The sequence below is a fragment of the Falco punctatus genome (assembly GCF_963210335.1).
Source record: "Falco punctatus genome assembly, chromosome: 7".
In the NCBI taxonomy this organism is placed as follows: domain Eukaryota; kingdom Metazoa; phylum Chordata; class Aves; order Falconiformes; family Falconidae; genus Falco; species Falco punctatus.
The window spans coordinates 59,857,006-59,872,760 of record NC_137587.1 but is presented as its reverse complement, the minus strand read 5'-3'; the positions used below and the strand labels follow the sequence as shown (position 1 = coordinate 59,872,760).

The 15,755-nt window shown below is 36.5% G+C and overlaps 1 protein-coding gene across 3 annotated transcripts in view; it reads right to left on the bottom strand.

Moving 5' to 3' along the window:
- Positions 1–15,755, bottom strand: part of EFL1 (elongation factor like GTPase 1) — a 144,812-nt gene that overhangs the window by 66,141 nt on the left and 62,916 nt on the right. For 2 of the 3 annotated variants that reach the window (XM_080396393.1, XM_080396395.1), the window contains exon 19: positions 10,656–10,840. In XM_080396393.1, the coding sequence (XP_080252519.1) occupies positions 10,656–10,840 (185 nt within the window). Of the gene's footprint in view, positions 1–7,896; positions 7,943–10,655; positions 10,841–15,755 lie in introns of all 3 variants that reach the window. The other variant, XM_080396394.1, reaches the window with a different exon arrangement.

Sequence of the window (15,755 nt, the reverse complement as noted above, 5' to 3'; positions counted from 1 at the left end):
GTTCAGCCCTGCAAAATAGTATGTTAAGCACCATAACCAACAAAAATAATTCTACTTCCAGTTAACTATACATAGTTCTGGTAAATTAAGTGGAATGTTATTTGTGCTGGAAGTGACATCCAATCTCAATTATTTAGGTGGGAAATGACTACGCATAGGGTTGTCTGGCTGAAAACCAGAAGTAAGCAGAGCTCAGAAATAAACAGTATAAAGCTTAGCTTTCCAAATGTTTCTACATTTATTTTTAACATAAAAGGACTGTCTAACCATAAAAGAATCTGCCCGAGTCATACTCATTCTGATGTCTTGTATAGGGCCCTATAACCAATGCCTAGAAACTTAAAGGTGATTCCTTGACAGCTTACCTCAATTAATAAAAACAAGAATGGAACCCACTCTTGAAAGTTTTGCCATTATTTTATGCACCAGAAATACAGAAAAGGAGCAGTGAAGACTACTGGGTTTTTCCAACTTTGGGGCAGAAACTGCACGTTGACTTGAAGTTGTACTGATGTTCATATTGAACATCTTAATGATGGAAAAACAACAGGGATTTCCCCATTCATGATCTGCCCAAAAAGCTGAACAAACAACAATTTCAAAGTCTAAGAACACATGAATAAGAGAAGGTGATCCATGTTCAGTGGATTTGCTCCGGACTGTACTGCCGAGGGAGATTATACAGCTACAAACTACGATAACTTAAAAGGCTGCTACTACCCCCTTTGATGAAGTTGGACTTTTTTCACATTAGCAAGAAATCTAACACCCAGAAGTTAGGCTCAGAGAGAGTCAGCGAAACAGTGATTCTTGAAGAATAACTACAACAGAGGAGTCCAAAAGTATACAAAATTGAGCTTACAGATCTAATCTACCTGTAAATATTTAGATATTTAGTGATGGATGCTTAAGAAAATCCCCAGGCTTGACAGACCGGCTCTTTCAATGATTTATGAAAGACTTGTTCTACTGATGTTAACAGAAGTTTTGCACTGGATACTTCTTCCACCGATAATGATCCATTATGCTTTAACAGGTATCTAGCGTTCAGGAAAGCCAACAGAACAGGAGGCTCAGATGTATGTACTATTTAGTACTTGGTAGCCAGCAAGGGTAAACCTTCAAACTTAGTGCAGCATGGGGCTACAGAATCCTGAGCAAACCTTGCACTGCTACATGATGCAGCGCAGCACTGTAAAGAGACATAAATAAGTCTCAAAAGCCCCCTCAGGAGCTAGCTTTGCTTCTCAACCTGTCCAAATAATTCAGGCACTACATACTGTTTCTAGGGCAAGTTATGGTGGCATCTGAAAATTTCTGTTACAGGATCATGTCTATCTGAATGGTGTGTCCACACGGCAAAAGACAAGGTTAAATTAGAATATGCTATTTGTGTTACCACACCAAGGTTAAGTAATGAGAAAGAGGAAGCCAGATCTACTGAGTCAGCTGGAACCTGGGGCATGAGCTGTGCCTCTCCTTTAAGAAGTCAGCAAATAGCCATGTTAAGATAACCGTAGTATCACTACACAGAGGCATTACTGACAGCAAAACAAAAAAAGTAATTTTCTTCTTTAAAAGTTCTGATTCTGTAAGTGAAGGTGAGAGCATAGTCTATACTGTCCCTCTTCTATTTATGTCATATTAATGAATGACAGCAAATGCATATAGCAGGTGGCATCCATCATTCCCCATACTCTGTTAATACAGCACAAGCAAGCAAAAGGAAAAAAAAATGTTTCCATATAATGCTCCAAAAGCATTGTCATCAATTTGCTTACAATAGTAGCTGTCAGAATGGGGGATCTGGGTTTCCTGGAATCAGAGCTGAGAAGCTTTTTATCCCCTGAGCTATTGTTTGTATTCATGGGAACTGCACAGGGATGACTCTGGAATCTGTGACAGAAATTTGAGGTTTTGTCTGGATAAAGTCCTAAATGATTAATTAGATTCTAAACAGAGCAATCCTTCTGGAATATGATGTAGCCATTTAACAGAGGGCATTTACTGTGGATCCTGGAAGATCCGAAGGATCAAAGCAGGAAAATGCCCACAAATGTTATTTTTTCTACGTTGCGTGTCACTTCTAATTTAAAATTATTTACATGATTCCACATACTAGTTTTTCAGTACAAACCTAAAACATATAGCCTAAGATTAATTTTTAAAACAGCAATGTGATAGCATCTTAACAGTGCTTTTTCAAAAAGTCACACTCCTAAACAAAAACTTCAGTCAAGACAGAACTGGAAATTAAAAATAAAGATTTTTCAGCTGTGAAAGGCATGTTAAGTGACTCAAGCAATTCATTTCACCTTCTATCAAAGGTCTTTAGTCTGCCTTTCTGTAATTCTGCTTGGGTGCCTTTCATGTCTGGGAACCACTGAGCAGGGGTGACAAGAAAACAGCCAAACTGGTTATACCAAGTATAACAGACAAAAGATATCAGGAGCAACCAAAATTAGAAGATACACCGTAAAACCAATGACATAATGGTATTGTTAGCGTTATGGCAAAGTATATTTTTAAATACCACCATACTGTGTGTAATTTGATAATTAGAAAACAGTGTATCTTTTCATCAGGAAATTTTGCTAGGACTTGGGAATTTTCCTTTGTAAAGGCATAAACCAGCCACTGGCCTATGCCTATTTATTATTCAACACCACAGTGATCTGGTGGGGACAACAGCAGCCTTAACTGCAAACAGCCCAGAACAAACACATGATTACTCCTCCAAAGTGTAAATGACAAAGCCAGCAAGACAGCTACTGCTTCCTCATTTACACAACGAAATACTTCTATACTACATCCACAAGGCTCTTCTGAAAACAATTTCTTTTAAGAAGTGAATTCTAAATAAAGGTTTACATTGTGGATGACTGGACTAGTGTTTACTCTGTTAGAGAACAAGTGTCTTCTCTAAAAGCCATATACAATGCAATACAGTAAAATGAATTGGTGCACAGCAGCCAATCCAACTCTTAAATTTGTTATTGCAAATGCAATTCTTAAGTGATGGAAATTTTCCTTGATAGTATTGTTTAACAATATCTTCAGTGATCTACTTTCTAAAAGTCTTGGCTGATATGATTTGTTGAAAGTATAAGCAACTCACTGAAATTCCATTATACAAAAAAACCAGTCAAATACGGGCTGAAGAATATGTTCCATAGGTCACTGCAGAACTACAAGACCACCCTAGGTATAAATAAAACACCTTTTATAACGAAGTCAGCTGGAATTGGGTATCTCAAAAGAAGTGAATAATTACTTCAAATACTGTAGTGCAAGGGTGTTCTTTAGAAAAGGAAAATTATCTAAAGCGAGATGTTTCATTAAATATCACAACTATTCAAACCAACACACCCAAATAATGAAGTCTCATAAGACTTGTTTAGTAACAGCATGCAGAGTAGAATAGGCAAAACAGCTGTCATTTTCTTTTAGCCTAACAACCTACACATTAATTATTCAAACAATAAATGCCTGTATCTTTATCAAAGAAATAATGTGAATACCTGTAACAATCCATAAAAATACAAATACTATGAGTGTGCTATGCTAATACTGAAGGACAATACAGTGTGTACTAAATTCTGCAAATGATTATGTAAGCTAATCAAACTTTTCAGTAAGATTTGAGCTAGAACAGATCGCTTCCAATTCAAGAGGACTTGAAATTTTAAGCCTTAATTTGAGGATGATTTATTACTTGCATTTCAGTGGCACCCAGATGGCTCCAATACTGATCTGGGTCCCATTGTCTAGTGTATTTCACAAAATGATGGTATGAAACAGTCTCTGCCTAAGGCAGCCTAATTATGCAAAACAAGGTTGAGAGAAGCATCAAAAGCAAACAGAAGGGATCTGCCTAGTTCATCGAAAAGGTCAGGCAGATCTGGGAACACAGCCATGTTCCTAGTAGCATTTCCCCTACTGGTCCTTACTGCCTGATGAGGACAGAAAATTTCTTTTGAGCCAAATATCAGTGTGGAAAATGCTGTAGTTGGCCCATGAATAGAAAGAGCAGTCTTACACTGTCCAATGAAGATTTTAAGCCCAGCAAGCAACATTATGGCCTTTGTGAACTGCTTAATAAGAAATCTCAAGAACCACTAAATTCAGTGTGATTGGGCACTACCACAAGCAGCCCTTAGCATGCCAGGAAAAATATTATGCCAGCAGCTGTTTTTCAGAAAAAAAAAATATTCAAAAGAACTATTATACACAATTTCAAAGATGATACAGGCTTCAGTGTATCAGAATCCTTTCTACCTTAGAAAAACTGATGCTATAAAGATATCTCAAGAACATTCACAGTTCAAATGGTGTCCATCACTTAGTACTGACACAGACCATGCATCTATAAGGGTACAGTTGATACGCTTGTCTTAGATGTCTGAAGCAGCACTGTGAAACAGAAACTACATCTACCTTCCTGGTAAAATGGCAGAACTTTGCAGAAGTTATGTGACCTTGGAAAACTGCTGGGTTTTTGGTAATATACAGGGTAACTCTGTAGAAGCGCTACTGCATTGAGCATAACCAAAGGGTGCAAGGCCATTCGGATACTGGCACTGTGCTACCAGAACACAGAACACCAGGCAGGGTACCGCAGTAAGCCTGAGGTCAGGCGGACTGAGGTGGGCTCTAGTGTCTTGTACATTTTGGGATGTGGAGCAGGGGCAGGGAAGAGATGAATCTCAAAAGTAAAGAGAGGCTAATTTCTTGACTATACTCTTCCTGTGACCTCAGATCCAGAAAGACCCATTACCTCCATATGTAAGCCCTCCCTTGAGTATCACACACAGCGTAATGCAGAGGTACCCAAGTGACTGGCTAATTCCTGTATTTAACCCAAGCAGCTGCAGTCAGGAAAGCAGTGCTGGCAGCGTGGCAGCACACTACCACCTCACACATAACCATGCCAGTGCCTGTATGGACAGGTAGTTTTCCAAGTCATTCCTTACTTCCATATGAAAGAAAATACAGATCCTAGAATGGCGTTACAAGATGACATTAGGCAACTTCAAAAGCAATCTCTACATCAACAGTTGCTTTCCATCAACCCCACGTAAAAAGGCATGACTAGAAAAGCATGTATGACTAGAAGCTGCCGTAACCTGTAACATAGAGCAGTCTGAATACCATTTTTAAAGTGATTTCTGTACTACTGTGTTGAAATACTTTCCTTCAGCAACATACAGTTGAAGAATAGGTAAACACTGCTTTCAAAGCAGTCAGGATCTCAGCCTGTCCTTGAAAGAAACCACAACTTAAAAACTCAGGGAAAGATTCTACAAGTTTGTGTCTTTTCTTGATTTTTGTTTAACCAACTACGGTGTCTTACTGGTTTTATTCAGTGAAAAACCCTTTGATAACAGGTATCTTATTCCTCTGTAAGCCCTTACAGGCCCCAAATGCTTCCTATTCAGAAAGGAAGAGAATATTCTCGCTGCAGATTCAGCTTCTCCGTTCTGCTGCATCCATTCCATCGTAGTGGAAAGCAGGTATCACCTCCTTTCCTGCTTAGGAGTACCGAGCGACTGAGGGAAGTGCTGAGCACCTGAAACACTCCCACAAAACATCATGCTGGGGATGAGGATTAAGCAGTAGAGGGTGGGAAGAGAAATATCTGCAATATGCTAAAGAATTTTACAGAAGCACCTACACATAAAATGTTCTCAAAATAAAACCAAGTCACAGTTATTTTGTTAAAACACAAACTTTCACATTGTACCAAACACTTTGTGTACCAGCTTGCTTATTTTATAAATAGCTAATCTCTATACCACATCCTGAAAGAAAAAAAAAATCCAACAATTTTCAGCCTCCCTATTTACCAATTGTTTGACTGCCCTGTTGTCAAATCTTGGCTTCACAGAATGCTGCCATTTGCATCACTACAGATCAACTTATCTATCAAACAAATAAATATCAAACAAATAAAGGCAATGTATCTTCTTCTCAAGATTATATCTACTTTTACACAAGCATTTAAAAGAAAGCATGAAAACAGATTGCTTTCTTCATAACTTGCATGGAAAAAACCTACCAATTTTATTTCTGTCGGTACTCCTCAAGATTATTTTCTCTCAACAGCTCTTAATTGCAAATTACAAGGTCTGGCAAAAATACAATTAAAAAAAGACCCCAAAAAACAGACAGCCATCAAGATGGATGTTATAAACCCAATAGAAAAGTTAACTTATTTCATATCCATAGCCATCTTGCAAAAGCTACAAAAATACAAGAAGTATCAGATTAATAACTTCTTGTTTTCTTTCAAAGATAGAAGGTTTAAGGGGAGACAGAATAACTTGTGGTCAAACTTAATACATGTCTGTAGGGTAAGTGTCTGATCAGTATAGATTCCCTACAAGTAAAACAAGCATCCAAAAGTATTTTGTAATTCAGAGATCCCATTCACAATATATAAAGGGGACTGCCAAGGCCTTAAAATGCCTGAAGTCAGATATGAGAACTCCTCTTCCAATAAATATTGTAATAATGAACATTTACACATGTAGTTATAAAAAAACCCCTCATACAAGTTAACTTGGGCTCAAGACCATCATCTTTCTTTGTGTCTCAATCACTGACTGCTGAGCTTTAGCCTTGACTTCGGTCAGTAGCTACAAACAGGAATTCGGGAACTGGAACGAAAAAAGGAGACTTGTGGCTCTACTGTTGCATTCTTTCCTATTACTTAAGAAAAACGTATCAAGAGGGAAAATTAAAGCCACACCACTAGCACTTTTATTTACTCTTTTAATTAGCTTCAGATTTTCTGACCGATACAATGAGCTTTTCATATTTGAAAGCTTCCAGGTTACTCTTAGAATCCATTTACATGTCTAAACTGTCACTGGCACAATGATGCCTGTAAAGCTACAATTCAAACCTGGTGTATATTCACAGATTCTTAGAGTCTCTCTTATTACCTTAGTCTGCTTCCTGTTTAATGCATGCTTGACAATCTCATCCAGCAACTTCTATATTAAGCCTTCATCCTCCGAGTCGTAAAATGACTTACAATTCAAAAGGAATGAATTAAAATTCAGAATATAAAACTTGCAGATTCAGAATGCCTGATATTCTTACCACTTATTATATGCAGTCCTTCTCTTACCTATCTTCAGAGCCCTAAATCTTCTACTTAGAAGGGATACCAAAAAAGAATTCAGATTAAACGTGTTTACAGTTCACCCATGCCTCCCCCAAGAATAAGTGTATCTAAGAACCAATCATTATTTAAAAGATGTGAGTTAACAGGAATACTACACATTTCAGAACTTTACAACTAGTAGATGTCTGACAAGTTCTGCACTTGCTGAGAATTCAATCAGCATCTGAAAGAGCCATGTGCATTATTTTTTTACTATAACACAGATTTCCCAAATGGAATTAGAGTTCCATTATTCTAAGCACTGTGTAATCACAAGTATCTTCTTGTTCAAAGAACCTTACGATTAAGATAAAATGACATGACTGAGTAAAAAAAAGTCACTGCAAAGAACGAAGACAGAACAAAGGGAACAGGCTCAGGCAAAAACATACACTAACTGAAGGTGCATTATTAATTCAAGGATTAAAAAAAAAAATACAAGGAGTTCATAATTATCCCAAAGTTATATATTTTAAACTAAGAATTCTGAAAAAGTTTATATTGAAATCTAAGAGAATATAGCCACATAAACCCAGTACACTTAATATTGCCTAGTAATATCATAAAGGAAAATACTTGACTAACTTGAAATTTATCTGTTTAAACTTGGACCAAACTGAAAGCTTTCACTAATGATTATTTGGTGCCATCCTCTACAGGCAGGAATAAATTGTATAAGTATGACAGAAGAAATGAATAAAAAAGGAGTATCTCACAAGATAGACCTTGATACGTGTATTGCTCCATCCCCCGGGGCTGCAGCAATCTGAACTACAGAAAATACATTCATTAACTGAAGAAAAAAAAATGGTAATTTGATTTCCACAGAGACCAAAATGGATTCACTTAAATGTAGGCTCTATTATTGACCTTCCTGTGTTTATAGTCTACAAATCGTGTTAATGAAATGAATAATAAAAAATAAATTAAACCTTCATTTCTTTAAACATACTTTACGCATGTGATTTCCATGAGATTAAGTGTTTAAAAATACCAAAAAGCATCTAGTTCACTAGCTGTAAAATGGGGGTAACAACACATTAAAAGGAACCTGTGTAGATACGTGTCCCAGGTACTCAGCTAATGAGCTGAGCACACTGAGAAAATACCACTAATGCAGAATTCATTCAGAATGTCATGGAAGGTTTGAATAATATGCAATTAAAGCAGCAACCATACACTTGCTAACATAGGAAATGCAAAACAAAACCAACATGGCTAGTAGCTTAGTAAAAGCCTTATTTTGTTACAAAAATGTGAGAGCATGACTTTCAATGTGACAAAAAATCCCAAAAAAGTCACCTGCCCCACTGAGATTTGCCAGGTGGAAAGGTGACTGGTTTACACAAGCATTTTTCCTACTACCAGTACATTTTAGCACACTAGCTGCAATTCTAATCTCTCCTGAGGGTCAATTTTAGAAAGTGTTGCCAGTTGTTCAAATCTCCCTCTCCTATGCATATCTATAATTACATGTGAACATTTTCTTATGTGAAATTCCTAACACCTGACAGAATGAACATACATGCCAAGGTTTGGGGATAGAAGTGGAAGTCAGAGAGGCAAGAGGTTTATGTTTTTGCTTAGTAACGGAGCACAGTAGCTACAAATCCTAAAGAAACTGGCACAAAACAATGATTAGCTGGAATTAACATCCTTCTGATTGATGTTCCTTTAGGGCACTGATACCTGAGGCTGTTCAGACAAAAGACTAGTTAAGCCACAAAACCTCACCAGCACCTCAAATGAGAACAACCAAGACTGAGAGGACAACTGTACGCAATATTGCCAGTCCTCACTGGTTTGAGGTACCTAATCTGTTACTGGCTTACACGTAGATCCCTATACCCAAAAAGCTGCAGGTTTATGGTGGGGTTTTTTTGTGTGCATACACCATCTATGGAGGACAGTTATTGGGTTTCTCTTGGGTTTGGTTTTGTTTTTTTTTTTTTTTTTTCCCTCTTTCTTTCGGTGTATCTCTGTTTTTCCCTTCTATGGTTCTCCATGAAGTCAGACTTAGCTACAAGAAGGTTAAATGAATCGGTACTGGAGGACAGGTAAGTCCCTGGTCCACTGCAATTTCTAATGCCAGTAAGGTACCACTGCCAATGAAGACATAATGTACTTTCTGAAATGTACTCTTTCCAGGATTCCCAACTCCTTTGATAGCACTTGGCTGGTCTGCAGAGATCCTCCTTTTCTATTAGCATCCACATAAAATTCCTGATGCAGTTACAATTACTAACAAAGAAATACTGGTAGTGAAGTACTTAACAGATACTACCTAGTAGGGCAATTTGGCTACTAGAAATGAGGAAGAATCCATACCACGTGAAAAAAAAGCACATACTTTGGAGAGAAACAATGGTAAACACACCATAGCTGGCAACTGCATGGAATACTAGTCCCACTGACCTCAAAAATCTGTAGTCTCAAAGACTTCACATTTGACATCACAAAATAAATCAGAAGATTAAATAAAACCAACCAAACAAAAAAAGACTTTATAATCCATTTACAAAAGTTTCTATGGTCCCAACACCAAATAAAAGAACATCTGATTTAAAAAAAAAACCACCCACAACCAAAACCAGAAAAACCTAGATTTCAGATATTTTAAAAATCTAATGTTAAAAGCTTATACCCTCTTACTCTTGCCCTTGAATTAATTTTTAATTCCTTCAGTGGACTCCTCAGAGGAGCTCTACAATGCAGGTGTGTCTGCCTTGAACAAGGAACTCTGATTTACAGCTTTTTATATTATTCCTTGAAGATCTACTATCCACATCATAGGATACAGTGCACTATCAGCTGTTGACACTCTCTATCAGTTTTCCCACTTGCACATTTTCTTTACACCTTCACTTTCACCTCTCCGTTTAAGTGACAAAGATGACCAAAGGGAATGATTTTGAGGATACCACCACTTACTATCACCAGACTTAATTCTGAAATAATGAAATCTATTCTCTTTGCCTTTAGGAATGAAAATATATGTTGATATAAGGACCAAAAAACCCCAAAACCCTAGGTGTATGTTAACCCCTAGAAGGTTAACTTTCATATGCATTAGATTTATTGTTACATTTTCTATTAGCAGTAGGCTGGGGTTGGTTTGTGTTTTGGGTTGGTTGGGTGGGGTTTTTTCCACTCCCCAAACAAGTTTACCAGAGAACTCATTTAAAAAGGCACATAAAATTGAGGAAAACACATTTATGAAGAATCACTTTCATTTGTGAAGGACTCACTTTCTATTGAAATAGAGAAGCATGCCATCTAAACAAAACATAAATTAATTTCTGAACAGCATATCTATAAAAGGAAACAAGACAAATACAAAGCAACTTTTTTCCCCCCTCTTCATTTCAGAAAGGAATTAATCAAATGTCTTGACCAAAACTTAACCTTTTCCGCTTATTATTCCAGTCTGCCACATCTACAGGAAATAATCACCAAAACAGATGGAATGAATAGATATTTTTACCTCCCAGTGGCTGAACACCAGCTGCGGACTGGCCAGGCCACTAGTTCTCTTCCTGATTTCATCAGCAAAACCAAAGCTTTCTGCTACTGGCAGGACTGCCTTAATAATAAACACATCCGTCCCCTCTTTCATCTCCTCTTGTAACACTCTGCCTTCTCTTCTGGACAAGACAGCATACACACGACCTGCAAAGACGTAATTTTTATGAGCTTACCAATGTATTTATTTTCTGCATCATGAAGATAAATACATAAATATTTGCTTGGGAAAATTCATCATTAAGTAAAATTCATCATTTCTTTGGCTAAAATTCTTTCTTGGAAGCGGATTAATTAAGTGGACCCATTAAATTCAAGCAAACAACATGTTTTCCCAGTACAATGTGCAGAACCATATGAGTAACATTTAACACATCATTATAGCTGTACGGATCTAGACAATGCTTGTACTAGGCGCATTTTATACAATCATATGACTATTTTTTTAAAGGCACTTTGCCAGGTTATGTACCTGACTTGCTTTACTTCTTATAACCAAGTCTTTGAGAAACATTACTCAGTTATCAAGCACTGGAACAGGCTGCTCAGGAAAGTGGTTGAATCACCATCCCTGGAGGTATTCAAAAGATGTGTAGATGTGGCGCTTAGGAATGTGGTTTATTGGTGGAGACAGCGTGCCAGGTTAACAGTTGGACTCAATGATTTTAAAGGTCTTTTCCAACCGAAATGATTCTATGATTCTAAGACATATCACTGTGCTTCAGGAATCATATCTTAGCTACCTTCAGAAGTTTGTTTGGATCCCCATGTATCTGTATGGTACTTGTCCCAGATACTGCAGTGCTATTCTAATCACAGAAAGCTGGTTTATCTGAAATACTACATATTTATCATGCTTAATATGTTCAATTAGTTTTTTAATTAATTCAGTCTTTAGTCATGTCTAATTTTTATTTTTCTTTCCCAAACTAATATTCAATCCATTGAAATACAGTGCCTATACCATGAAAGTAGGAGATGTGAAAATGGCCATGTTTGACTTTATGGTAGGCTTTAGGCTAATTTTGGAAAATGTTTTTGCAAATTTATGGGTTAAGCATTCTACAGATAAATACTAACAAACACATTTGTGTTGATCAAGGTAATAAAAACACAATACAACCTATGTACTGAAGAAAGTGCTTTAGGAATGCTTTCATTTACAAATAGATAGTAAGTATTGGATGCAAAAATTAATTTTAAAAGTACCTTGCCATGAAGAACAAGTTTATATCGATTTCTAAGAGGTTCAAATATTTTCTATTATATTGCACTTAAAAAACACAAATGCATATTGCTACCTTTTAAACAGCTGGGCAAAACTGACTCTTACTGGAAATATATAGAAATATGCATTACTTCATAATACTTGCCACCTTTTCTCACTTGACAAAGATTTCGTTACATATTATAGCCACAGATATTGATTTGCATATATACTGTAAGCCTTCTGCAGGATACCAGAGAAAATATTGGAGTGGGTTCATGTGCCTTTATTTTTTAAGACACTCCACACAAGCACACAGCTAGTACTGTTACATCTTCCTGTCAGATGCAGGTAATGAAGCATCAGTTCAGCACCAATCATTTCAAGAGTTTATAGTTCTCTAATAAAATGGGGGTTGAAGTGTTTTTTCTGTCATAACTGATAATTTTCTCTGCTCCTGCCCTTACCAGGACCTCCTCGCTGTTCCACTGACTGAACTTCACCTTTACGATGAACAATAGTCTTCTTATGGCTCACAAGGAAATGGAGGAAATACTTAAAATTCTATACTTAAAATCATAAAAAAGATTAAGGCATTCTGAAGATAAGTCACTGAGCTTGCCAGGGATGTACAGCCTTTGTTAACATAACTAGCAATTTCAATTCCATGGAAATTTCAGTGAGTCCAGAAAATTCTCAGATATGAAAGGGTCTTATCTCAGCACAGCTCACAAGTCAGTAACTGCTTTAAAATGCGAGTTTAAACATACACGCTGCAAAAGAGCACCACATCATGGTCACTGTACATACTGTGGATGTACTACACAGTATATATTAAAAGCTATTTGTTAAAGCAAGTAAGTTCAAAACCACTTTATAGGTTATTAACTTAAAATATTTATTTTAATAATTATAATGTTAAGTAAGACATAGAAAACTTTGCACACATATTAATGAGGTAAGGTAACATTTATGAAAAAGCACTTTAGATGCACATTTTTTGGCCATAACCCACTGAAGATTATTCTTTGAAAACATATAAGCCAGAAGATAATTTATAGCTTACTAAATGGTTTCTAGCTGCATGTATTTCATTCAAGCAGTCTGGAGTATTGCCTTAATTAATGCTATCACAAAGAAGCTATATAAGGTCTTCCGTTTTACCACTATGAGCAGACAGCAGTATACTGAAGAAATACTGGTTCTACCACTACACTAATTAGTTGAATGGATTTAGCAGCATCAATCACCACGAAATACTGTTAAGATCTTCCTGTTTGAAGCAGTTAAAGCAGTTATTTTGAAAACATGATACTACTTCAAGAACAGCTTCAAGGTGCTGTAACAGAGAACAAACCTGTGCATAAGACTCACTTTAAATACATATTAAGACCAGCTCCTTCAGTCCTGTTCACCACTTTACTGAAGGATATTTCAGTGCATTAAGTGGAAACACTAAACTCATTTCCGTACTCCCTGCACGCAAAAAAAATAAAATACTTAAGCTTCATACTGGAAAGCAATACTGTGGAAGGACAACAGGATCAGCATTTGCAAGAGCCATGGGGCCATCACAAATTCAGTAAACAGGGAAGGACGAGCTGCTCTTCTGTTTTGGAAGCTGCAGGTTTTCACTCATACAACTGAGCCAGAGGTAATATTACAAATTGATTTGCACTGTCCCCTAAAATGCTGTGATCCAAAATTTTAATATTTTTATTTTTTAAAAAATAAAGACATAAGAATTGCTATGAAAATCCAAGCCCAAAAGCTACAAACTGAGTCTGGTAAAGTATCTTCCCAACTAAGTTTCAATGACATCAGCAAAATGAAAAGAGTCCAGCTTTCAGTCTCCGGAACACCTAGACTAAGGAAGAAGAGCTCAAAAGGTAGGAATATCAACAGGCCAAAGCTAATAATAATTAAACACATGATACTAGTTCAGAATACTCTTCAGCTTTGGGGAGTTTACATAGAAGTTCCATAAAGCAGGATTGTGTAAAAATGAATTTTTCTAGTGAACTAATTGTAGGAATGAGATGCTCCAAGTAATACCTGCTGGGAAACACCAGACGTATGCGGGACCCAAGTCTAAACCCAAGGCCTGTTACACTGGACATGTATAAGCTTGCAAGCCATTACTGCGTGCTTCCTCCCTTGCTCCCCTCCTCAGCTCCAGTTCAGTTTATTTTCCTTGTCAGAAAAGTCTGATGGAAAAACCTTTATATACCGAAATAAGGAACTTTATAAAAGAACTAGCTTTCTCAGAAGCTAACAGCTTAGAAACAAGCAGATTAATGTGAAGATAGATTAAACTCAACTGGGTATCAACATATGGAAGATCAAACAAAAGAATAAAGGTACAAAAGTCAGTGGTTTATCACATGTCAACTGCCAAGTCTTACTTGTTAGCATGTGTGCTCTTCACTTCCCCTAACGAGGATGCAATTTATTAGCTTAAACTTCCCTAATAAAAATTAAACCCATTAATTTGTAATGAACTAAGTGCATGTCCATGGTTATTACCACACAACTCACACTCATTAGCCTGGACTAATTTTCTTGCATGCCTGAATCCTAAATTACACTCATTAAGAAAAATAATTATATATATATATATAATATATATATATATATATATGTGTATATGTGCACATTAGAAAGCCATGTTTCCATTTGGTTTTATGGCACAACTTATCAGCTGATACATGTTAATCACTATAAACAATCATGCTTTTCCAGCAGTGGGCATTTTCAAAACCAGCAATTCACACAGTGTTTTTGTAATTTGAAATTTGATAATTTCCCTATAGTTTGAGGTAGCAATTCAGACGTATTGTGCTCCTGGACCAGTAATGAGTAATGCTACAAAGTCTAATTGGACAGGCATTCTTACATGTTAAAAAATAATTAAAGACAGTTTGAAATGCAGAAGTTCTACGTCATAGGAAGTTGTAGTTTAAGGTAATGCGCTAATAAGCTTACAGCAGGACACCTTTAACCAGGCCTGCTAGAGGGTACCTCCAGAAAGGAACAGGACCACGCATCTGTACAAACAAATTGCTCATTCAAAGGCACTTCTTTTCACTACATGCAGTTGTAAATTCTTCTCTTCAGACCAATCTGGTTTGTATACTGCTATCGTTATGCTTGTATGCAAAACAGATGAGATTTTTACAACAATTAACAAATCTTTAATTATTGGATGTGAAATATACTATAATTTCTGTCATGATTAGTATAGTCAATTTACTGATAGCTTAAATGCAATGGAAGTTAGTTTTAACAAAAATCTTGGTGCACTGGATCAGACTTAGAGTGCAAGCAACTCCCACGGAAAACTCCAAGATGTTATGTTAACTAAGTGGTGTTGCAAGTAGGTCATAAAACCAAGTTTAAGTAGGTGTAAGTGGTAAGGTAATGTAACTGACATGAATTTGGTATGCACTGGGTTTGCAGTCAGTAACTTGCATACCAGAAGGACACAGATGCTACTGAAAAAAAACACCCCATAATCAAAAAACTACTCAACATTCTTTTTTTCCTGAACATCTTGAAATAGCATTTACTAAGATTCTGCACTCATTTTTAAAACAGGATAGGTTTCCTCATGTCTTCATGAAACTAATGCTTAATTATGAGGCACAATATTGATATTCATGTTTACTCAGGTTGAATTATAAAAACTTCATAAAAAGGCAACATTTGGTACCCTGCACTTCAAAAAAAGTATAGCATTGCTATTTATGCATATGCTTCAGATAAGCACAATGAATGCTGAATTTTCATTCAGAATATTATAAAGACTACAGGCATCACAGAGTCATTGTAATCTACTGGAGAACTATGTAAAAG